The sequence below is a fragment of the Scardinius erythrophthalmus genome (assembly GCF_964197995.2).
Source record: "Scardinius erythrophthalmus genome assembly, chromosome: 14".
NCBI lineage: Eukaryota > Metazoa > Chordata > Actinopteri > Cypriniformes > Leuciscidae > Scardinius > Scardinius erythrophthalmus.
The window spans coordinates 34,903,718-34,930,254 of NC_138234.1; the positions used below are offsets into that span (position 1 = coordinate 34,903,718).

The 26,537-nt window shown below is 36.6% G+C and overlaps 1 protein-coding gene across 1 annotated transcript; it reads left to right on the top strand.

Annotated features, from left to right (window-relative positions):
- The first annotated feature begins 1,472 nt into the window (after positions 1-1,472).
- On the top strand, positions 1,473-26,373 carry ppp1r2 (protein phosphatase 1, regulatory (inhibitor) subunit 2). The gene is made up of 6 exons (XM_081384534.1): positions 1,473-1,879; positions 10,651-10,758; positions 11,426-11,509; positions 20,605-20,705; positions 22,910-23,080; positions 24,228-26,373. Exons 1-6 carry the CDS (start codon positions 1,755-1,757, stop codon positions 24,245-24,247), a joined length of 609 nt encoding a protein of 202 aa, XP_081240660.1. The 5' UTR covers positions 1,473-1,754; the 3' UTR covers positions 24,248-26,373.
- Positions 26,374-26,537: the final 164 nt, after the last annotated feature.

Consider the following 26,537-nt stretch of genomic DNA (forward strand, 5'->3'; position numbering starts at 1 on the left):
ATCTCCTCGGGGCCGAGGCCGAGGTTCATGTTTGTGAGGTCCAATGGGAATGATCGTTCATGACGTCCCAGGGGGCCTTGCAGCGGCTTGACCTGGTTCTCATATGGGATGTAACAGTCTGATATGAGTTTGCTCCTGACACTCTTGCCGGTGCCAAGAAGGAGAAAGTGGACTATTACGGGACCTACAAAAATGTGATAGCAGGGGAACTGGGTGTGAAGGAGATGATGAGTCAGAGGTGTCTCCAAAAGAAGGATATCCTGGATGCTAAGATAAGTTCAGGCCGGTCGGCAATAATCACGGCTGGATTGGTTGCATCACTCTGGTCGAGCCCTCTGCTATCATTCTCATCATTCACTCTTTCATGTGCTAATATATGGTGAGAGTATATAACTTACAACCCAAGCGCCTAATATGCTGGTATAATGGGAGGCGGCTTCCTGAGAATCCCAGAGAGTCACACCCCCAAGTTTCGTACCAGGCGACTTCTCGTGGATGGTGCGGTGCAACTCTAGCAAAATAGGTGCACTTTAATAGAATAAATACAAATGTATTGGCACAATCTAAGAGAACAAACCAAATAATCCTAACTCTTCAGAATGCTTTAGGTAGCCTAAATGCCTTACAGCATCAGTGGTCTCTCCTGAGCAAATACTCACACAACTTTTCTCTGTGAAATGCTCTCATTACCACTGAAACGGTGCTGTGTCGGGGTCTCTGCAACCCTCGCTGAAAACCAGCCCACGTTTCCACTAACTTGAGAGGTGAACAGTGACATAACTGAGTATGTTACTACACAACCTGCCCACAAATAAGTATAATGCAACACAATCTTTATGATTTAAAGGACTAATGGACTTTTGACCTTGAAATTGCTATTAAAGGCTGCTCTTCAACAACATACTTACATTAGGTGTATTTATAACTTGAATAGGTTTATGTAACATGCATCCCAATGTAAAGATCTTTTGGTTTTATGGCGAAAAGCAATAGGAAAACTTGTTACCTGAGAAGATACCGTTTTTCCCTCAAATGAAGACCACAGAAGATTGCAATACTGAGCCAAAGGCCTCAGTTGGCTGTCAATCTAAAGAAAAACTGACAAATGCAAAACATAATATGTCACTTCTCAACTAGTATAGTGTTATTTAATGCTACCATGCTATTAGTAAATGTCTTAATATGAATAGTGGATTTATAATGGGGTTTTGTGATTAGCAAAATTTGTCTACAAAGATACAATTTGCGATTTATTTATTTAGCAGGTCGTGTCGAAATAAGGAAGAGCATGGGATAAACAATGAATATATGGAACACACTTGTGCTAAATTAATTCTTATTGCAACAAAATGTTCTCAAATCAATACCACACAAGTGTGACAGACTCCTGTCCTGTGCTTGACCTCACCAGCCCAACAAACATGGCGACGGTTACTCGACACTTTAGAGTTACGTTGCTATAGCAACACTCCAACTCTCGCGATGACAAAGAGAGCGAGACTGACTGCGGCGCCCTATTTCCTTTCCTCGCTGTAAATGGACAAGTGCGTGCGCGAGCTTTGGCGGAATTCAAGTCATCAACGGTCGCAAACTTTACTCACAAACAGCGTTTAACTTTCATTTTAAGGCAGGCAATACATAAGCGGTTAACGAGTTAGGTCAGAGTGTTGTTTCTGAGCAGCCTCGGTGTGTTTTAGTCGTTTGTTTGAGGCGTAAACAGGGCAAAAGAGGAGTTGTGGGTGGGTTTGACGGTTATGGCAGCACCGCGACCCATTAAAGGGATTCTGAAGAACAAATCCAGTATCAAAGGCCGACACGAAGAGCCAGTCCAGGAAACTCCAGAACCAGGACCCCCTATAAACTCTGAAGACGACCAACAGTGAGTAAATGCTCTTTAAAACAGCTTAAATCAGCCAGACGGGGCGTCTATAGCAGTGCCACTGTCACCATGAGACCTGTCTATCAAACTCTGCCCTGAAATGATGTTGACACCAACATGAACTAGTGCACTCAACCAGTCCATTACTGGTCCAGTTTAATTGGTGTGTTCCAGTGATAGTAGCATAGTTTGCTAATAGGTTAGCCACTGACCTGTCATGTCAAAACAAATCCTCCCACTGCAATGAACATGAATCTTTCCCTCTCTTTTTACTAATCAGCTTCTTCTAGTCAGTTTCTGAACCTGTTGTTTAGATGCACAGCTCTATGTGAAATATGGTTTAATTTTAATTCACTGATATGTAGTAAAATATAATTGTCTTCAGTCATTTTACCTTGACCAAACATACAAGTTATGTAGTTCAAACTGATAGGCTATTTTATGTTATACATGCATTAATGAACTTTAAAAAGTTTCATTAATAACATAATTGCATACATACAGTGGATCATTAAGGCTTCAAATGGGTAGAAATTTCTTAAAACCAATTCATATTCATTAATATAAATCATTTTATGACTTAAGCATTAACTGGGAGAGTCTCACTAATCTTTTAAATGCATTTAAATTAATACATTTATTCAGACTTCTTCAACATTTCTCACATTATCACAGGTTATTCGCTATAGTTTAGAAAATGGCAATACTTGCAATGCTTCATTTTGCAATTAAAGGAAAAAAATACTTAATATTTGATCGCAAATTTTTATACATTTTACTGGAAGACCACTTTATGAAGAAAGTTGGGGTGTATATATATATATATATATATATATATATATATATATACCCCAACTTTCTTCATAAAGTGGTCTTCCAGTAAAATGTATAAATATATATATATATATATATATATATATATATATATATATATATATATATATGATTTTTTATTTATTATTAAATTAAAGAAAATATTAAAGGAAGTGTGATTTCTCTTGGATAACATGAACAGTAAAAGTCAAATAATAAACATGTCAACATAAATCTGTAATAACAACACTAGTCCTCTCACTCTTGCTATCATAAAACACAGCTGTCACTGCAGATTTGTAAAATCAGATGAGAGATTTTTTATTTTTTTTGCCTGAAGGGCGACGCATGTAAAAATCGATCTCATTCATTCTGACATTAACTGGTCCAGAGTCACTCAGAGAAGTTGTGGATGCCCGTCTCTCCCGGAGGTCAGAGAACATCGAGGATGGGACCGAAATAAAGACAATCCCACTTCCTTGTTAACCGAACCACCTGGCTTCTGTCTATATACAGCTCACGTATTGATCTGTTCTTTAAGGTCGACCAAAATCTGAACAGGATTTTTCAGAAACATCAATAAAGGAGGCACTGAACCTCTTGGTCATGGAGGTTGTGTTCCCCAGTATGGCATGTGTTGCACACAGTATGTAGGTGTTCTCGTTGGCTTCCTCTCTCGCCAGAAGACATTGTTCTTGAATCCAGCTCTCCCACTCTTAGGAAAATGGGACACACTGTAAGAATGGCACTTATTACTGAATTCCCGTCCCGCGAGACTGCAGTGACACTCAATTAGTCCCTTAAAAAAATGTATTCAGTGACGATACTCTTAAAAAAAAAAAAAAAAAAGGGTTTACTGCCTTCTTTGGTTCCTTAAAGAATCTTTAACATCCATAGAAACCTTCTATTCGACAAAAGGTTCTTTAGATTAATGAAATGTTCTTCACACTAAGAAAAAAAAAATGGTTTGAAGATCTGGGGTGCGTTTCCCGAAAGCATCGTTGGCCAACTATGGTCGCAAGTTCCGTCGTTACCAATAGAGTTCAATGGACATTGCGATGAACTTGCGACCATAATTGGCCAACGATGCTTTCGAGAAACGCACCCCAGATCATTGAAAGATTTGCTGAGCAATTCTCAAATGTTTATTTTTAAGAGTGTAACCTCTAGATCAGTGTTTCCCAACCTTTTTTTTTTTGCACAAACATGCACTGTTTAAAAATGGCATATAAATCTAGATATTATAGGCTAGCCTGTATGAAAAGTTAGTACTGACTTTTAATGTGAAAGCCTAAGTCCGGTAGGGACACAATAAGCATGATGTTGTTGGTGATAAAACAATGCATTTACATATATTACTCGTATTTAATGAAACACTGTTGTCAAAGTTGGCATTGTGGCTTTATATAGATATGGTCAGACTTGCATGTGGTTATAATATTAAAATTGTATGCAAATCAAGCTCACATTGAGTTATGAGGTTTTTGGCCAGTGAATGACAGATAGTTTGTCGGTCACTGGAACAGTAGTTTATCTGAGGTAGTTTATACGTTTCCATCAACACACAGGATATTACCTTTAATATGGGCGCTCAGTTTTCTTGTTTAAAAATCTCATGATCAAAATCTCATGATCAAAATCTCATGATACAAAAGATGAAGCGCTGTGCACAAGATATTTAAAACACTATAATTTGCTTCTAGACTAGACGGCTATCTCCGTTCTTCAAATTCTAAATTCTTGAGTAAATAACACGCTGTACTTCTGCACACATCAGTTCTTTATTTTCCCTTGCGTTGCAAACCAGCAGAGATCTCTCCGAGCGTTCACGAGTGCGGTACATTCGAAATGGAGGCGGGATCATTGAGTTATGAGGTTTGACTGACAGTTTGAGGAGCCAATGGTTTAGTCACAACCTCTTTTAAATGCTTTTTATTGGTTAAATATTTGTAAAACCCACATACAGATGTAAAGGATTACCAACAGAATTATTTTAATAAAACAATGAAACATTTTATTGAAACAATAACCCAACAGCATATTTGTAGCATTTATTTTAAATAAGTTTTTGTAACTAGTGTACTAGTGTACCACGGCACAGTGATTGGGAAACACTGCACTAGATATCGGAAGTATTGTCGCTTTTATTATATCATGATATTTTTCTTGTCCCACAACAAGCAATGTGTTTTTTTTTTTTGGAAAAAAGTAAAAAAATAAACAAACTTCATACCATTAACACTTACTCTGATAACCAAGACTATTATATCCTATTTTCTGAAATATCACGTTATTTTATCATAAAATGCTGCTACTTATAGTCCTTAGGCTATATATTGCAATTATCGTCAAGCACGCAAAACATGCGCAAAGTGCCGCACACACTTCATGTCGAATCAAAGGCCCAAGTTTATTTTATAGTGCATTTCCCACATGCTAATAGTTTCAGTTTCACTTTAACTAAATGTTTAGATTTGGCGGTTTTAAAAATGTTTAAAATTAATATTTGTTTGTTTTATACTTGTATTTTTCATTCCTGTTCTGTTCAGGAAAGAGTAAAATTCAAACTATATGTTTGTAGTGTTTATAATATTTGTAATCATTTCATTTTATTTTACATTATTTCTAAATGTAACAATAAAATGTGCCTTATTCATCGATACAACTTAATTTATGGAAAACATGGTAAATTAATTCTTCCAAAATGTTGTTTTATTTCCTTTGGTCAATTCAGTTTGACATGTTTGGTGGCTGATTTGTAATAAACATTTGATCTCTATAAAGCCACTTGGTGTGTATGATAAACTAGAGTTTCACTCGTGCAGAATCACCAGCACAATACGAGTGTGTGTGTGTGGGAGTTTGTTAAGGTGTTCTCAGTGTCTTCTGGTGTGTTATGCGGTTGCTAAGGCATGCTAGGTGGTTGCTAGGCTTTTGCTTACTGGCTAACCCCCAAGTCTTGGATATTTTGGTCTGTTGATATGGCATGGGTCCCTCTTTCATTTTAAGTCTCTGGTATTTATTTAGTTTTTCCAGTTTTCTCATTCAAGAGGCGAACATATTAAGTATAAAAAAAACCAACAACAGTGTTGTTTTTTTTTTTTACACCTGCCGTAGACTTTGGAAACTTATTTTTATATATATATATATATATATACACTACCGTTCAAAAGTTTGGGGTCAGTACGTTTTTTTTTATGTTTTTAAAAGAAGTCTCTTCTGCTCACCAAGGCTGCATTTATTTGATAAACAATAAAAAAAAAACAGTAATATTGTGAAATATTATGACAATTTAAAATGACTGTTTTCTATTTTAATATATTTTAAAGTGTAATTTGTTCCTGTGATCAAAGCTGAATTTTCAGCATCATTACTCCAGTCTTCAGTGTCGCATGATCCTTCAGAAATCACTCTAATATGATGATTTGCTGCTCAGGAAACATTCATTATTATTATCAATGTTGAAAACAGTTGTGTAAAAAAAGTTCAGGATTTATTGATGAATAGAAAGTTCAATAGAACAGCATTTATTTAAAATAGAATATTTTCTAACATTATAAATGTCTTTACTGTAACTTTTGATCAGTTTAACTCATCCTTGATAAATAAAAGTATTGATTTATTTTATTTCTTTCCCCCAAAAATAAAATTAAAAATCTTACTGACCCCAAACTTTTGAACGGTAGTGTTTAATGTTACAAAAGCTTTAGATTTCAGATAAATGCTGTTTTTTTTAACTTTCTATTCATCATAGCATCATTAAATAAAAATGTAAATAACTGTTTTCAACATTGATAATAATCAGAAATGTTTCTTGAGCATCAAATCATCATATTAGAGTGATTTCTGAAGGATCATGTGACGCTGAAGACTGGAGTAATGATGCTGAACATTCAGCTTTGATCACAGGAATAAATTACACTTTAAAATATATTAAAGTAGAAGTTTAAAAGTCATTTTAAATTGTCATAATATTTCACAATATTACTGTTTTTTAAAAATCTTACTGACCCCAAACTTTTGAACGGTAGTGTGTATATATACATTTATTAAGGGATATCCTGTACCAGCTTGTAGATCTAACTTTTGCCTGAACACATTGTTTGAATTATAAGGTTTTGCATTATTCGGCTCTCCTAACCTCAGACAAGTTCCCTCTATTGTTTTGTGCTTGTTCTCCTAATAATTCACTACAGACTGGTGCTCATGTAACCCATGATCCGTAAAAACATGACCCCTAATACAGTGCACCGTATGCTCCCACGTGATCCAGAATAAATCTCTGTTCACCATTTGAGTGGGCCTCTGCCTCTGACATGAATGAAACTAATCTTTTGATTATTTTGCGAGGGAACATGAACATCTATTCTGAAGAGATTATCATTACTCGATTGGTCCTCGGTCCCGCTTTAGTTTCATTTTTCTGTCTGGTGCATCATAGACCTGTGCGCATTAGGTAAATCTTGCCCTGATTGTGTCCAGGACCTCCCTAAAAAACAGAGCTAAAAATAATCCTTCTTGTCAAAGCAAGAGTGTTGTAGGTTGTGCTTTGGCGTCTTGAAATGCCGTAGTTAAAAATCATCATGTTTTAAATCCTGCATTGAGCAGATTTCCACACTTGCTTTGTAACACAGTACCTCGTCCAAGCGGCGGTTGTGTAACTGTTCTTCTTCCATGTGGATTGGCACATTTGACTGCTACTGCACAAGCATTAGCGGCCCAGTCTACTGCGTTCATGTCACTAAATGCACTCGCAGGGTTTTCATCTGACTAAAGAAGACAGAAAGAATGGATTTGGTCTGCGTTGACCAGTGCTTTAGTTAAAGTTTTGTAGCATGTCAGATTAAACTGCTCGAAGGCCAGTCGGATGCTTTGTGTTGTGAAGTGTCTCTGTCAGTGTGTGGAGTGGGTGTTGATTGCTGTTGCGAAGGCCGAAATCTATTGATTGAGGGCATACTTTAAATTTTAAAGCGTACCAACTAATATTACGTTTCTTTCTTGGAAATGCACAATTGACTCTGAGCTTGAGATCAGATGCAGATAAAATTAGCTTTTATTAACAACAGTAACATGTAAAAACCTAACTTTTATAGAGAAAATTTGAAAAAAAAAACACCTCATAATTTTGGTAATCACATTAAAAATAGGCTAACATTTAAAGCTGCAAAAAATGTACAAAAATCATATAATGAGCGAGTACATCATGAATCCATTTTCCAAACCATGTTTTTGTCTTATCCTCCTGAATCCCTACGGTACACCTATAAGAACTGTTTATATCCGGACTACTTTAGACCGGTCGGCACTACCGCGGAGAAGCCCATTGCCTGCGTGACTTGTCATAGATATAAACGGAGAGAAGACGCGTGCAGTTCTGTTCATTAACCGCTAGAGCACCAAAAGTTACGGACTGCATCTTTAAATTGGATGATATTTAGAGCTTTGAAGGGCTGGAAAAAGTGTGAAGCACTTGAAAGTCATGGAAAAGTGCTTGAATTTCATTCTCCAAAGGTTGTACAAACCTTGAAATGCAGGGCCGGCCCTGACCAATTTGCTGCCCTAGGCAAGATCTTACCTGGTGCTCCTTGCATCACAGCCAATTCCACCACTGATCATTTATACAAACACAGAAACTGCATTAATACTGTAATACCATTGGGTGTTACATTACATTATATATAAAAAAAAAATTAAAAAAAAAGCTGATACTGGTGAAACTGTACAAAAACAGCACCTACACTACATTATAGCCTAAACACTAATAGCAAGAGAAATTACATATATTCATTGAGCACTTCTCTGGCATACTGTTTTTTCCAAATTAATTTTAAGTGTTTTGTTTTCCAGTAGATGGCAGCAATCTTCCATTTTTCATGTTATCACTTAGGGGTGCACGATTCAGAAAATGTCACGATTCGATTCGATTTCGATTTTTAGGCCCAAGATTCGATTCAAAAACGATTCTCGATTCAAAAAAACGATTCACAGTATGTAAATGTTAGGGGTGGAAATCTTTAGTCACCTCACGATCTGATCCAATTCCAGAATGTTTCTTTATCTACTCCTCCCCCCTCCGCTCCCTATTAATTCATTAGTTTACATAGGTAAGGTAAAAAAATTACAAATTAAAAAAAAAAAAAATTAAAACAGTTGTATGTTAAGAATTTTAAACTAATATAACTTCAAAACAAGTAGGCTAAGTAGCAAATAATAAAGAGGAGCATAGAAACATAACAAACAAACAAATAGTGCTTTCAGTTGCCTATTTAAGATTCTCTGAACGTTTTCCATTCAAGAACTGTGAGTGATTTTTCTTCATCTTTAGCCTACTGTTGTTTTTTACTATGACATCATAGACTGCGAGAGATCTATTAAGCTGCATTCACGCACGGATCTCTTTTTGAAACAGAAGTAAAGTGTTTTTTCCTGTCCGTTTAATCGCTTAAGACATAACTGGCTGTGTTTACGTTAATGTTGCACAAGTATATTAAATCACTTACACACGGAGTCGCACAGCCGCATGCGCGAGCAGTCTACACAAACAAAGCGCGCGTCAGCATTTGAAATTGAACGCAGCCTTCTGTTAGTGAGGTTCATATTTTAAATATAAAAGGCCATTGCATTCCAAACCACATAAATGATGACTTCGTAGAGCATTTGTAAGGAAAATACCGAAAGGCGAGACAGCACGCTTCAAGTGTAACGTAACATCAAACAAAGCGCGCGTCTCTCACAGCGCATTCTGTGCAATGAAGCCGGTGAATGTCCTTGTAATTCGCTTCAACCTTTCCGAATTTATGAAAGATTATTTTACGGAAAGTTTGATTGGTGTATGTATGTGTGTGAGGAATTGGAAGAAAGCAGATTACGGGTGTTTCTAAAGCAAACTCAGCGTCATCGCATATCTGGTTAAAAACTAAGTTCAGAATCGATTCTGAAATTCTCAGAATCTATCCAGAATCGTTGGAGAGAGAATCGCGATGCATCGATGAATCGATTTTTTTCTCCCACCCCTATTATCACTATGAAGGAAACTGAAAATGTTGATATTTTTAAAAATGAATCTTACATAATAATATAACTGACGTTAAAGCGTTAGTTCACCCAAAAATGAATATTCTGTCAGTAATTACTCACCCTCATGTCGTTCCAAACCCGTAAGGTCTTCGCTCATCTTCGGAACACAAATGAAGATATTTTTGATGAAATTTGAGAGCTTTCTATCCCTCCATAGAGAGCAACGTCATTGCAACTTTCAAGGCCCAGAAAGGTAGTAAAAACATCGTTAAAATAGTCCATGTAGTTCAACCTTAATGTTACGAAGTGACGAGAATACTTTGTGCACAAAACCCCCCCAAAATAACGACTTTATTCGTTCTATCTCTTATTGATAAGTCAAGAAGCCTTATTAAGTCTTGAAGACTAAATCTCGAAATTACAACTATTTTTCAACTTTATTCTACAATCTCTTCTCTTCCATGTCATTCTCCTACGCTGTTAACGTAGTGTAACAGTGCAGCGCTTCTGGGTTCTGCGTCAGAACGCCGGCTCACTATAGGTCGACGCTGGACATGTGTGTGATGCTGACGCAGAACCCAGAAGCGCTGCGCTGTTACACTACGTCAACAGCGTAGGAGAATGACATGGAAGAGAAGAGATTGTAGAATAAAGTTGTAAAATAGTCACAATTTCAAGCCTTGATTGGGAAACATTGGCACACGAGGCCCTTTCTCACGTCTCAAGTCAGTCTTACCATTTATATCACTAAAGGGTTGGTATATTTGGCTATGTATGCCACTTGATGCTATTTTTTTTGTGTGTCCTCTGTTTCCAAGGTACTCCATAAAGTTTCAAAGTGGGGCAAAGTCCTTTGTTTAATGTAGCAGATCTCAGTGGGAATATTTGCATCAGGGCTAATAGCTTTATCTCTAAATCCGTGTTTGGACCTATTCTTTCAGGAAGAAGTCACAGAAATGGGATGAAATGAACATTTTGGCCACTTATCACCCGGCAGATAAGGACTATGGGCTGATGAAGATAGACGAACCCAGTACGCCATACAACAGGTGAGCAGCACATACAAAACCTGCCATTATAATGCCTTTTAGATTATGAGTGGGTAATATACCAGTGTTAATTTGAGTATCACTTCTAATGTGGTTGCGTAGAATACTAAAGCATAGACTCAGGAGTGAAGCTGAGGAATAAGAAAATGAAGATGTGCTTGTTAGAATAAAACTGAATTGAGTTAATTATCTAAGGAATGATTAAATAATATCTGGCCAAACTGGTTTTCAGTATAGCATTGAAGTCTATGTATAAAACGTGAAATTGGGAAAATAAAATTAACTATACATTTGTTTTTCAATTAGTCAGGACTTTGCGCTGTGCAGGGAATATGTCTGGTTTAAAGTAGTTTTCCTGTAATATGGACTTTCAACATAAGTTGAATCAGTTACGATACTGCATTAAGGGTAGCATATAGCATTTTATGCTGCTTATTGAAGAAAAGTTATTGTTTTAAGTTCTGCTCTCTTGCCGAGGCACTGTATGGATTGTAAATATTGGTAGTTAAAACAGTTGCTCCCTTCTCTGGATATGTTACTGCCCTGTCTGCAAAATACAAGGGCAGCACTGAGGCTGCAACTCAATATGACAGGGCAAATTTGCAGAAAAGGTCGTGCTGTCTTTCTCCCTTCGGGCAGTTGGCCAAAACTCTCCTTTCCCTCTTAGGATGGTTGCAGATGACGAAGATGAGGGGGCGCTCAGCGACTCGGACGGGAACACAGTTCTACGCGGAGACGACCTCGCTAAGAAGTAAGTGATGCATGATTGCTATCTCTGATGTGGATGGAAGGGTAGTGCAGGGATTCTCAATGTTTCGTTCCGTGCCCATGATTAGGTCCCAGAGTTCTTGTGACTACATCACAGGATTAACCTAGGATACTTTATTATTATTATTAATAATAATAATAATAATACATTTTACTATACTATTTTGTTTATTGTTATTGACAAGAACTATAACGGATCATTCAGGCATCATTGGCAACCCTGTCTTATGTGAGTGTCGGACTGCAATGTCAAAATAGTTCAAAGCATAAATCTTAGCTTGGATTGGTATTTGGTCTTGATGCAAACGAGTGCTGAATCCTGCGTCGCACACACACACACACACATAAATGCTAGCAACTCGTCATGGAGGTTTCAGTGTATTCACATCTGTAGCCTACATTTCACATAATGTATTGAACACCGGATGAGCTTCAGACTGTAAAAAGCATTATGCTCAAAAAAGCTTTTTAAAAATGCACCATAAATCAGATGTAATTTATAGACTCCAAGGATGACTCATGTGTGTGTGCTCATCTAAAATCAAAATGGCTGTTTCTTCAACTATGGATACTTTTACATATATACTGGTGGAAAAATTGTTGTGGGGGAAATGACACCAGTACTAAGAAATAATAATAATTTGCATTAAACATTTTTATAGTTAAAGTAGCAAAAATGTAATAATTATCATAATAAAGTTAAGGTTTCTTCAAAGTTTGTTGACATGATAGATTGTCGCAATCCTGCTGTGTCTTTACGATTCACAATCCGCCTCGACATCAGTAGATTCACAGCGTTCTCTGATGTTGCAGGTTTAAATAACCTCATTAAACTAAGCACAGACACTGCAAGAAACCGTATTTGTACTTATTTTGGTTTCCTGCCTTGTTAGTTCAGTGTTCGTAATGTGTGCAGGTAGCGTGTTTAACTTTGAAACAGTACATGAGCAACCAGAACAGATGTCACGTCACAGCCTACAGGCGAGTCAGCTTCACAGCAACTCAAGCAGAGCTGCTAACCGCTTTCAGATCAGCGTCTGCCCAGCGTGCTGCTTCAGTTTGACTCAGAACAGACACTTTTCCTCAGTGTTTCCTAAAAAAAGCCACCATGTGCTTCTCTGAAATGCAGAGCAGCATGTCAGCAAGAACGGCTCATAATGGCACAGGTATTGATCCACAACCAGCAACCCATGGCTGACAAAAACTTTGCCGATCAATAGTGGTGTGTTTAGCCTACTATGAGCAGAACCTAGTTGGATCTCTAGTGCAGTCGTCTAGTCAACTAGTTTTTTTTTTTTTTTTTTTTTTTCATTTAATATTTTATGTAAAATATATTAAATACCTTTAAAGGCAGTCAGCACAGTAAACCATCTCTCTCAGAGAAGTTCTCTAAATCCATCACTGGTACAGCCATCAAAGCAGCAATTGTCTAATAGGGAAAAAATCGACATTGCAATATTTTGTTTTTCTGCGATATTACAATTACAATATGAAAACAGTTTCACCAGATGATTTGAATGGTGATTTTGTAGGGGAATGAATATGCATAGAAAATAATAAACCCATTACAAGCATAGTAGGGCTGTCAAAATGGCTGAAAAGCTAAATTCGAATTTCTTTCTTAAATATTAGCAAAATTCGAATTATATTCAAATTAGAGGAAAAATTCATCTCCTATGCCCACAAGAGGGCGCAAGCGAGCGCAATAAGCAAATACAAACCAAATCAAGCATCACATCTTTTATTGAAGTGAAATGAGTCACTTTTTAAAGTGCATTACCTTTTGAAAGAATGTTTTTTAAATATAATTTAACTTCCTTACTGCGCATACAATTGTGTAAGTGCATCAGTAAACTGAGAAAACGGTGGCTCAGCTCTGACCGATGTGCCAGGAATGGTCAAGTATGTCGTTGCACGATTTTTGCCACCAACTGAGAGGGTTTTTGGATAAGCTAACAAAAACAAAACGCTTCAGTTACGTCATCATCATGTCTCGCTCGCCTCTTGACACACCAAACATTTTAATGGACGTTTTTTTCCGTTCAAAATAGCTTTCTTTTTTATTAGAAGAATATTACAATTCTCAGTTGACAGCACCTAAAGATTAGATAAATACAAAAGAACAAATATAAAAATGAAATGAACAGTGCTTTGTTTTTCATGTAAGTCTAACCGTATTCAGGTTCAGAAATTCAATAATCAAATGTAAAATAACTGAAGACACCGTATAAATTAAACATAATTTATCTTTGTTACAGCTACTAAAGTGATTTTCTCTTTGTATTGTGTTGTTTGATGAACATTAATGACACAGGAATATTAGGCTGCTGTCACTTTAAGACCGGATGCACATCCCCAATATAATGGCCACATCAGTTTTCTTTCTTAATTGTTTATGTTCACGTAAGCCATAATGTTTATGATGATTCTCGCAGAGACGGGCATTTTGACACAATTTTGCGTGTATGTGTCCGTTCGGGACATGGAAGAGAAGGGAATTAGGTGTTCGCGAGTTACAAATTGTGTCGACTTGCTCTCAAATGGTTTAAAATCGTTTGAATGTTTAAACTGACAGGACCTAAAACTTTCGCTCTATGATGGGCAAACTTTGCAGTTAATCAGAGAATCGTGCATTTTGGATCAACTACGATTCCTATACTTGACATTGCACATCCTGCGATGTGACTATTGCGGATGCGCACATCGCGATTTCAATGCTAAAATTATATATTGTGCAGCCCTGCTATCTAACAAATGCACTACCTACAGCATTAGTGAAGTGTTGTGGGCAAACAAGGCCTGGTGTCCACTGTCAATAGTGTAATGATGCACTTAGCACCACTCGAACAGAAGTAGGGGTAGAAACCAAGCAGCTCTTTGTTAGTTTTTGAACCCAATGCAAAATCTGCATTTGGAAATTTTCTCCCTCAAGCAAAATTTCTTTGAAAGGACTATTTCGTCCAAAAAAAAAAAAAAAACTTTGCACAGCAATGCTTTTTTAAAGGGTTACTTCAGGATTTAGCATTAAGCTTTGTATTAGTAGAAAACCTGTAGTATTTTCGAATTACCATGCTTTCCCCCCTCATATCCCCCTGAGAGGAGAGATTTATGTATTTTTTGTCTGGAAAAAATCCTCCGATGACGCAAAAATCGTCATTTTGCGTCATCGGAGGATTTTCTGTCCAGAGGCTAAAGACTACAGCCAGTAGATGGCGTTGTTCCGCATGTTTTCAGCCCGCCCATAGAGGGTGGGATCTCACTCACAGAATGTACACAGTATCAGCCGTCTTTCTTTGGAAGCTAAGCTAGCATGCTCTTGTTCTGTGGAGAAAGCTGAATAATAGGAGAAAGCTGAGTAAGTAGGGGTTACCATCTTCCTTTTCCCGGACTTGTCCGGCGGGCGAGACTGTTAAAAATGTCCGGGATTCGGCTTTTGCGTTCTGCGGTCGCCATTCATTGTTTACATGCACACCTCTCGTTTCAATCTAACTGAATTAATTCCGATCGGTGAATCTGACTGTAGTGTTTACATGAACGCTAAACAAGTGATTGGTTGATGTGCATTTTAACATTGCTAAGAAAATTCCCGCTCCTCCGTGAGAGATGCGAGACCCGGCGCGTCTCAGTAATGAAGCCACCGGCCTCGCGCCGTTCTCCCGCGGCCGTCAGCCTCGTCCTGCTCGCCACAGTAAACATGATGAATGGCGACTGTAGAACGCAAAAGCCGAATCCCGGACATTTTGGGCATCTCTAAATCCCTGGCAAACTCATCACTTACTTAGGCTAGCCTTGTTGTTTTCAACTGTGCTCTCTAACCGGTAGGCGTGGCCTCCTAAGGCAGCGAAGCAAGTGCATTCTGGGAGTTGTTGTCTTTCATCCACATAAGCCAAAAATACATTTTCTGGCTTTTCTCAGTCTAGAAAGCTCCAAATTCAAAAATTTCTCCACATTTCTTCTACTTAAATGACCTATTTTAAATACACATTCATCTTCCCAGAGGTGAAGTATCCCTTTAAATAACATTTAAAGTATTGCATTCCATCCAGTCATTTTTTTATTACTTCATTTAAATGCAAATGAAGGTCTTTGACCAATGTGTTGTCTTGCATTATTAGCATCGCGTCATGAATGTCATGTTTTTGAAAGCGCCTTTCTTAAAATGTTATTGATAGATTAGCTGGCTAGTTATTAAAGAAATAGAAGAAATGTCATATCTTCTGAAAAAATGAACATTTTGTATGATAAACTGGTCAAAATGTAAGTGATGAAAGCACAACTTTGGAATAAAATGAATGCCAAATGTGTTTGAAACAAAAAAGCTTGTTGAATTGCACTAATTAAAAAACAAAAATGCATTGCATTAATCGTAATTGCATTTTAATGCATTGAGGGCTTGCATTTTTATGGGCTGAAAGTCAATGTGGTTGTGTATTTAAACTGAATATTTCAATTCAAAACATTATTAAAAATTCAATCATCCATATTCAACTTTCAGATTTCCGTGTATTGCATTTGAATTCGTCTCACTAGATGTCGCAGCGATGTTATTAATACAGGGTGTCCGCGGATCCTTAAAAAGTCTTAAAAAGTCTTAAATTAGATTTTTAAAATTTAAGGCCTTTAAAAGTCTTAAAAAGTCTTATTTTTACTTATGAAAGGTCTTAAATTTTAGATGGCAATTTGACTTAAACATATCTAAATATTTTCTAAATTAGAACCATCTAATTAGCGTACTTTTTTTTATTTATTATTCTTTCTTTGTGGTTCACGTGACATTTCGCGTCATTCGCGGCAGCGTTACGTCCATCTCCTGCAGACCTGCACGCGCGAAACAGGAGGAGAGAATGAGAAGTGAGTTGGTAAACGTCAGTTCAGTTCTAAGTTCAGTCTTTATGTTCGTAGTGGTGTGCGATGTGTATTGTCTATTATTATGATATTGTAATCATTGTTTTAACGATGTACTGCGAGCTGACATCGCTTTGGTCTCGTACTCACTGCGTGATGAGTGCAGTTATAACGTTAGGTAGGCTATATGTTCCCATGAGTTTTTGTCTCATATCATATTATGTTGTTATCATAGACCTACAATATCACATCAGCAAGACTTCCGTTTTCCCGTGCACAATTGCAAATGTGATTATTTATTTATATAACAGTAATTAACAATAAATTAACATTGTGATTTAAATTTTATAAACAGTAGCCTATTGTCAATATTGTTTGTTTCCCCTTTATTTCGCTGACGAGAATTTCAAATTGAAGCCATAGCAGAGCCTCAATGCAACAGACAGCGATGAGTTTTTGACTGGAATCCGCGTTTTGAACGAATCAATTTAATGATTCAATGAACAGTCACTTGCTTCCCGAATGAATCAGCCGTTTGAACGAATTGGTTGAATGAATGACTCCCTCAACTCACTTATTAAAACAGTGACTTGCCGCCACCTACTGGCAGCTTTAGTTTCACATTTAGAGTACTTTTTAATTAGAATGTTAAAATTAGAAATCACAGTTCATATTTAACAATCTCATAGCTTTATTTATGCAATTGTAAATGCAGTGTAAATATATTAATGCCAGATCTGATGCCGCCACTGTGTCACCTCTGCACTGCAAAGGTGGATTTTGATTTAATGATTTAATTTGACTGGTAACAGTGGTATTGTGTAATTATTCTAATATAATTTAATTTAAATGTTAGAATTTGACATAAAAGATGATGCATACATCTACAAATGCCAATATAGAGATGAAAATGCCACTGGAAATCAATTTAAGATGGCAAATATTACCCCTTAATAAAAAATGTTAATTTTTGTTACTATTATCTAATTATTACCCTCAAAACTTTGAAAATATCGATCGAGACATATTTTGTCAATATTACACACCCCTAATGCATGGTATTAATTTTGATTTCTTCGGGTCTTAAAAAGGTCTTAAAAAGTCTTAAATTTGACTTTAAAAAATGTGCAGAAACCCTGTAATACTGAGGTGAATTCAAACGCTTTCTCACTAGATCTCCCAGCGAGTAACTTAAACTAAAACAAGATCTGAGCTCGCGCTGTGTATTATTGGATAGAGCTGATAAATGGCCAGCCTGGTGGCAACACACCAGTGCGAAAAAAGTCACACCAGCAGGAAAAAAGGTTGCAAAATATATTGCCCAATATACACTCACCTCAATACCATCATGACAGTAAGTCACGTGACGTGCAAATGTGTAATGTTTGATTTTAGAATTTTTATGTGAACTGTTCCTTTAAGAAAACCCACTGACTAGTCCATTCTGAAAATATCTTTAGGTTAGAAGAGTTCACTGGGCATGAAATCTCACTGGGATGTTTATAGACTTGCTTCCCCCTAGAGAAAGGCACTTAAAACGCGCCCTCTTCCATTCATTCAAAGACTTTAATGCAGGATTTGGATCTTTGCATCTAGATCCGTGTCTTTAAAGGCTCTGAGATGGATGCGAGAGAGTGGTTTGTCTGCCGCCGGCCTGTAACCGAATCTGTATCTGATGTTAGGAAGAGGAAGAGACACTTCATTCACGTCCCGAACCTCCTAGTAATGCAACTGCTCTTGCCTTTGTCCCACTCGCCTTCTCTTTCCTCCTCCGTCAGTATCTCTGCTCTCTCTTTTGTCATCGTCCACCTCCCACTGTGTGTCTTGTGTTTCCCTCAGGTACGTGTGTTTTATGCTTCCCGACCCAGCAGTCGTTGAGGCCATTGTGCATGTGTGTGTCCGATTACTCCTGAGAGATGCTTTCTGTCACATTAACAGTCAGAATACTACAAATATCACCAGGCTTTATGAGAAACTACTGCAAGAATCCACACCGAGTTAGATGTTAGATTTTAGCAATGTAAAGGCCATCAGAGTAACATGAATGGACTAACTTATTGCATGCTTTCCTTAAGGAAATGATGCTGCCTTCAAGTCCCCCTGGGTAGTTTCTTATAAGAAGTGGTAATTATGTCATGATGTTCATGGTCGGAAATAAATTGATGTTTTGGGCAATTACATATTTATTGGTTCACTTCATGACAAAGACAGGAAACATTTTAGCGCTAATGCAACAACAAATGCTCTTTAGGTGTGTAATTGATGCTTTTATCAGTCTTGTGCTTCTACAAACAATGATGGGAAATTAAGTTTTGTTGCTCAAGCCTATGGTCTCATAAATTGTCTAAATGTGTATACATTTCAGTAGCTATATTATTCATAAGCAATACGGATAATACATAAAATAATATATTATTAATGTAATATAATCATATTATAATATGTACCAAATCATCATATTACAGTGCTTTCTGAAGGATCGTCTGTCACTGAAAACTGGAGTATTGATGCTGAAAATTCAGCTTTGCATCACATGAATCAGTGTGTGTGTGTATGTATGTGTGTGTACTGTAGTTTTTACACAATACTGGAATATCCTCAATGCGATACCTTGAAAAATATCAATGTACTGCCATATATATATATATATATATATATATCATTTTATTTTTTATCTTTTGATAATTTGGGTAATTTTGTTATACACAGCACATAATATTGAAACTTTGAACCAAATTTACAACAAAAAACAGACAAGTAAACCGTTCAAAATCAAAACAAACTGAAACAGTAGCACAAATGAATACAATATAATTGACAAATTCTCAGGTGGGTTTAACATTAGTATTCTGGTAAGAAATACAACAGAATTTAAATAAAGTAATCCAATTAAATACAAATTAATGCTGACAAAAAAGTTACAAAAGTTATTGTCAAGAGCAGCCTTTTTGCAGCAGGTTTATTAGGCTGCTGTCACTTTAAGAGCGTCTGCACTAGGGTTGGGTATCGAGAACCGGTTCCATTTTAGAACCAGTAACAAATTTCCAAAAACCGGGGATTCGATAAGACGCACACATTACGATTCCTTCCTCTTATTGATTCCTGACTTTGGGACAGTTGCAAATTCGTTATTTCAAATGTAGGCGCGCCGTTCATAATGAAGCGGCGTGGGCGCGCGACAAGCATGCAGTGCGTGGCGCTCGTTTTTGCAGGCGCGCCTATGCCTCGGCGAGATGAAAACATCTCAACTTTTCAGAATGCCGCAAGCGGTGCGCAGGTCATGTGACACAAAACAACCGACCTTTCTGTAACATCGAAAGCTCGGCCGAACAGCTGAACGGGGCGGGTTTTTAATTCTCATCACCATAAATATATCTAGTAGCCTAGTAAAGCTAATGCAAGGGCTATAAATTAATTAATCCTTTGCTGAAACTTCCATGTCATCATCATGGAGAGCGCAGTTCATGGGTGCATAGCAACAACACCTACTTTTTGCCACCTACTGGAGTAATAATGTAATCAACACCTTTATATGAAGAGACTCCTTTCACTTTAGCCATTTTATTGGTTATTGCTTAAAATTGGCAAGAATAAAAGGTAGAAATATTTATTCCTCAAATATTTGCCCTTTTTTCTCCCTCCAAAAAATCTTGGAATCGGAAACAAGAATCGATAAGAACCGGATTCGATAAACGGAATCGGAATCACTAAAAAAGAAACGGTACCCAACCCTAGTCTGCACGGATCCAATGTACTGTTACACGTGTTTTCTCTCAACTGTTTACGTTCTGAAACTTACCTGAATACTCCGCAAGATGGGCATTTTGACATCATTTTGTGTGTATTTGATGTTTAAGTGTTAATAGAATTCACTTTCATCACTATCTATTTGAGAGTCGGCTTTATGTGCGCGTCACTTATATAGATCAGGCTTCTGGTGTGAGCGCGAAACATGCGAGAATGAGTAAAATTATGCACAACACCATCCCTATTCAACCGGAGTGAATGAAGGAGGTGAGTGACAGGAGGCGGGTGTGTGTCAATTCACCGTCAGAGAGAAGAGAGCAAGAACGCGCAGCCGGCATCAGTGTATCGACTCTGCAGAAACAGAGTATTGGAACCGTTTCAGATATTTCATATTCATATTTTTTGACAGCACTAATATACAGTATATATATGAAGCAAAATAAAAAAAGAGCATGTTAACAAACAAACGTCTTGCCGTCTTCTCAGGCTGGAGGCAGCGGTGGAGGGCGCCGAGTCTCGCTTCATGGAGGAGCCAGAAGAGGAGAGCAGTGAGGAAGAGGAGGAGGAGTTGAGTGCGGAGGATCAAGGTGAGTCACGTGACTCTCTCTCTCATGGCCTCAGATTCACCTCTGCTTCCTCTCACACTGATTACACTTTCACACAGCTCACCGCACCGTCAGCCAGGGGCTCAAACACACTCTTCTCAACAGCTCTCTCTTTTCAGGTCTTTTTCTTAAACTCACAATCTAGGGCTGCAACTAACGATTATTTTGATAATCGATTAATCGGACGATTATTTTTTCGATTAATCGATTAATCGGATAGGGTTTTTTTTAATTCAATTTGATTTTTGTTTATAACTAAATAAAACCCTAAATCAGGGTATTTATGTGTAAAAGTGTACTTTAAAAAGTGCAAAAGCCACACATTGAGTTTTAGTAATATAATCTTTAATTTTTACATTTTAAACCCCAAACACAAAAGTTTGTCCAGTTTTTAAACAGTAAAACTTCTTTAAATATCCAAAATATATATTTATATATAAACAAAACAAAATATTGAGTTGCGCGCTGCTCATATAAACTTCACATTATGAAATTAGGACACAAACATGTTTGTAATAAGATATTAAGCAGCAGATTTTGAATTCTAATGTAGAATGCGATCTGTTATTTCTTGATAACAGAGCGCTGCGAAGTATAACACACCAGAAAAACAGAGCGTTGCTATGGACGCAGGATTCTAACCGTAGAGACGGAACGGACTATTTTCTTTAGCGGAAGCAATACAATCATTTTTAAATCAATAAACTCCTTTTTAAATCAATATTTTGTGTAAAATAATTGATTTATTTGGTGGGAGCCATGTAATAAGCTGGATTATCCCTTACATAGTAGACAAATGCTATAAAAAGAGAGCGGAATGGAGGTACGCAGCTGACAACAGGCTTGGTTAAAAGTTACAGGAAAAATGATGTATTACTGCACAAGCATTCGCTGAAAACCACTGACTACAGTGACTGTTAAACAATATTTTACTGCTGCTGTTATTTAACTGCCTTTATATTTAGTGCTTCACTTTGTAAACACCATTTAATTTAACCTATTTCTGCGGTAGCGCTATTTTAATCCATCACTTATGTTGCGAGCGAACTGATTGCGCAACCTGATGCTCGATACAAAATAGATCTAGTGTGACTGTCCCGAAGTTAGTAAACAAAGCTGTTTACACAGTAGCATTGAATTCAACTAGACTATACCATTTTCACATCTTCATATAATGAGAATATACAGTTTTTGCTTGCCGTGCTGATGTTTCTCTCCGATTACTCTCTGCCATTTCGCGTGACTGCGTTGTCATGAAAGTGACGTCATCAGCAACGCTCCCCGTGACGTGTGCAGACCAACTAATCGACAATGACATTCGTTGACAACGATTTTCATAATCGATTATTATCGATTTTATCGATTAGTTGTTGCAGCTCTATCACAATCGTAGCGTAACACTTTAAGATAAATGCATATGAACATTTCTGTAATCCATGTAGCAAAACCAGTGAAATTCCACAATTCTTATCAATTCTTATCCGTTATTTAAAGCAATAAATCTTGATATATGAACAAATTTCAATACAACAATGACACAGGTATTTGTCAGCAAAGTGGACTTCACGTTTCTCAAGAAGCTTGAGAAGAACTAAAACCAACAACAGAGAAACAGCTTGCACACATCATTTAAAAAATAAATAAATAATTAAAAAACAGTCCTAAAAGTAGACAAATACTCAGATTATTGTATTGAATGCATAGTCTAAAAACTCCGAACACAGGACACTAATGCATGCTCTTGTGCGGCTGTAATCAGTTATAACCACAGAGTTACTGTGATAATTCATCCATAATGTGTAGTAAAGACAGAAAATAAAAGCTTAGGTTAAAAAAACAACAGCAGTGCCGTATTCAGTTTGATGTACTGAAGAACAACAAAAGCATAATAATAAAATGTTATTTTATATTTAACCTTTTATTCTTAATTCTCATATTGCATTGAGTTTTTTTGCATAAACATCGATGCACTACAGTAATGATAATGAGATATTTTTTAAATATGATTTAAATATTTACTTGTGTGCTTAATTTTAATGGAAAAAACAAATTATTAAAAACTTATAATTTTAAGGTTGTGCTTAAAGACAAGAACAACATCGTATGTTCTGTTTGTTTAATAAGAAGAAAAGTGAATCAGCAGATTCTGGCGTTCAGAGCTGTGTGTGTGTTCTGTCTTTCCTCAGCCAGGAAGAAGCAGTTTCAGATGATGAGGAAGATGCATTATAATGAAGGCATGAACATTAAACTAGCCCGACAACTCATTGCCAATGAGCTGGAAGAGGAGGAAGATGAGGACGAAGAGATGAAGGACGACACAGAGACCGAGGACATCAGCGTTGACCCCCCGCAAGACGGTAAATAAGGAGACGTTCACACACAGTGCTGATGGGGTATTTCATGCCCCTGATCTGCCTCTGCTGGAACATTAGTGCAGTTCAGCCATATTTGAGCAACACTACTGAACTACACATGTAGTTTGCATAGTTACTTAAAACGCTTTAGTCCAAGAGCGATTGTGTTGAAAAGCTAAAAGTAAAGCGTTGTTGTGTGAGAAGATATAGTTAGTGTGAGCCGAGTCTTCAGCCACAGTCTGCTGACCCCTAGAGGTCCCCGGAGAGTCTAGGAAGGGTTTCCAGATGCTCTCCAAGATCAATCCAGGACAGAATACTTCCTCATAGAGCAGAGAGTTCGCTGATAATAAACCCAGAACCCTTCATACTGACCCTGTTTAACCCTGTAAAGCTTGACAGAAAATAAGGAAAAATGTTTAATCAAATGGTTTATTGAAGTTTATTGAACCAAATATGAAAAAAAAGTGTATATATATATATACTTTTTTTTTTTTTTTTTTTTTTTACACATTTGGTTCATGTATATGTATGTTTTATGTTTGATTACGTGTTTTTATGTATCATATTTGATGCATTATGCTTTTATGCCAATTTATTGAAAAATACATTGGTTTGCAAAGGAACTTTTTGATTCTGTTTTGTGGTAGTCAAAAACAGTTTCATTGCCAACATGGAATTAAACCAAATTATGAATATATAATATAATACATTTATATAATATAAAATATATGTATATTAAATGTTATATAGGCTTTATATATAATGAATAATAATAACAACACTTGTCATAGTGTACACTTGTATGTGTATTTTGAACTGTGATAGTTTCTTGAGCATCATATTAGAGTGATTTCTGAAGGATCATGTGACACTGAAGACTATGATATGCTAATGATGCTGAAAATTCAGCTTTGATCACAGGAATAAATCACACTTTACTATATATTCACATAGAAAACAGCTGATTTAAAGTGTAATAATATTTCAGTTTTTACTGTATTTTTAGAGACTTTTTTCCAAAAACATTTAAACCGTACCAACCACTATATATATATTTATATATATATATATCTATCTTCACTGCTTCTTCTTTACAAATGTAAATAGTTTTGACAGAACTAACCCTTCTCATTGTCCTGGTTTGCTCCAGCTGATTCCCTGGATTCATAAGGATGTCCAGATTTGTCCTTCGACTCCTGCCTTGTCTCACGAACCTCTGGAAGGCGCGGTGTCGTCGCCGGTCTGGGTTCAGCTCCAGGATCCCCTCCACCCTGTGTATTACACCAACACCGCAATGCCACGCATATCAACCAGCTCCCTCATTCGCCAAACGTGTATCGCCATCATGCTAAGAATCGAGACTGTTATCAAACCGCTCCGGGCCTGGGCTCCTCCCTCGTCCCGTGGCCGAGAGCGTGCGATCTCCGAGCCGAAGCGAACCACACTGATTCTCTTATTTCCCAGCACCACTGTTATTGACACTTCAGTAACTGAGTTTAACGCCATTTCAACAAGCTGGTGGTTTAGCATGCACTGGTAAAGGGGGACTGATGTGGTCTTGACACACACACACACACACACACACACACACACACACACACACACACACACACACACACACACACACACACACACACAGAGCCCGTATTAAACTGCTCACATGAGCTCTACTGTATGCATGGCTTCTGAAAACCATGTTTAATTACATTGGCACTAATTGTATTTGCCCTGTGTTTGAGTTAACAGGTGAGTATTACAAACCTAGCTGTAAACTACTGATCAGTCGACTGAACCCTATGGTTGTCTCTGTTGCGTTTCCAAAGCTACAGCTTTAATAGATGCTGAATGGACCTGGAGGTTTTTGTCTTGGCGTCCTTACTGAGCTTTGTTTGTTTTGATTGCCTTTTTTTTTAACTCTAGTATAATGGGGTTATTTCTTTTTGTGATCACTGAAGAATATAATTATAGCGCAGTATCAAATAAAATAATAAATAATTTGACCCAAGCAAATTGACCTTTAAAATGGCTGTTATTCTGGTGTACTTTATAGTCAAACTCACACTCAATATATGCGTGTTGTGTATATATAAAAAAAGAAGCTAAATGGGTGAATGTCGGAAAACCTTGCAATAACTTGTCATGTTTGTCTCCAAAGTCAAAAGGAAAAAAATAAATTATATTTTGTATAAAAATGTTTTAGTACCGTATATTACAGTAATGAGTCAGAATATTTTGTGCATTACAGTGAGTTATTGTTACTGTAATGCAAAAAAAAAAAGATTCTGATGCATCATATGTTTGGACTCATTTCACAAACAAAAAATTATTCAGAATCATTACCGTAATGCAAAAAGGTAATTCAGAATCATTACCGTAATGCAAAAAGGTAATTCAGAATCATTACCGTAATGCTAAAATATCGACTCGATAGCAATATGCAAAAAACTTGCTATTGAGTCAGATTTTTTTTTTTGTTGCATAAAACATCCAGATGCATTACAGTAATGATAATGAAATATTTTTTAATATGATTTAAATATTTACTTGTGTGCTTGATTTTAATGAAAAAAACAAACAATTAAATTATATTTTTAAGTTTTTTTCTCTTTTTTTCTCTCTTTTTTTTTTTTTGTTCTTTTGATTTGGTGAAAAACAAAAAATGAGCTGTATATGTTCTTGACGGGTTTGATGAAATCCACCCAAATATCGACGCGGCATTGCTTTTTGGAAACAGTGCTTCAATGCAACCGTATCTGCCTGAATGCATTTTAAAGCATTTTCTGGCTAATGTATTTATTCTCAACCTAAAACCAGCAGAATCCTTCATTTGAGATCCTTTTTTATGTTTCTTTCCATCATTGTGGATGTTAAATCATATTCACATGCCCTTCCCTTGACTGAATGATGTAAAAAAAAAAAAAAGTAAAATTCTTGCAATATCTCAAAAACAGTGCTGACACACTGAACAAAAAGCACATTCATTAATTGGTTGTCTATTTCTAATGAAAGCCTGGTTTTGTCCTTCAATGTCCCATCAGTTATTGACATGGATTGCACACATATCTCAAGTCAAATCTAGTTTAACCCTAATTTTGTACATTCTCGAGCACAAATGCTTTAACAAGTGCTTTTTGATTGTTGAACTTTCTCTGTTTGTATTTTGTGTAATTTGGCCATTTATCTGTCAATTTTATTCCTCAATATTTTTTTTTTCTGTTTCTTTTCTTAAATAGATGTGCATGTTGTTCAAATGAAAATGTGCATATTTGTCATCATTAAAATGTTGGTACAAATTTGTTCTTTGTAATTGTTTTTATGTAATATAAATGCCATTACAAAATAATATGGTAACCCCTTTATATTTGCACAATTCCTCTAGTAAACTGCCAATACTGTCATCAAAGTGGAAAAAAAAGAAAAAGAAAAAGCAGAATCTTATACTGTTATTAAAAACCCATTC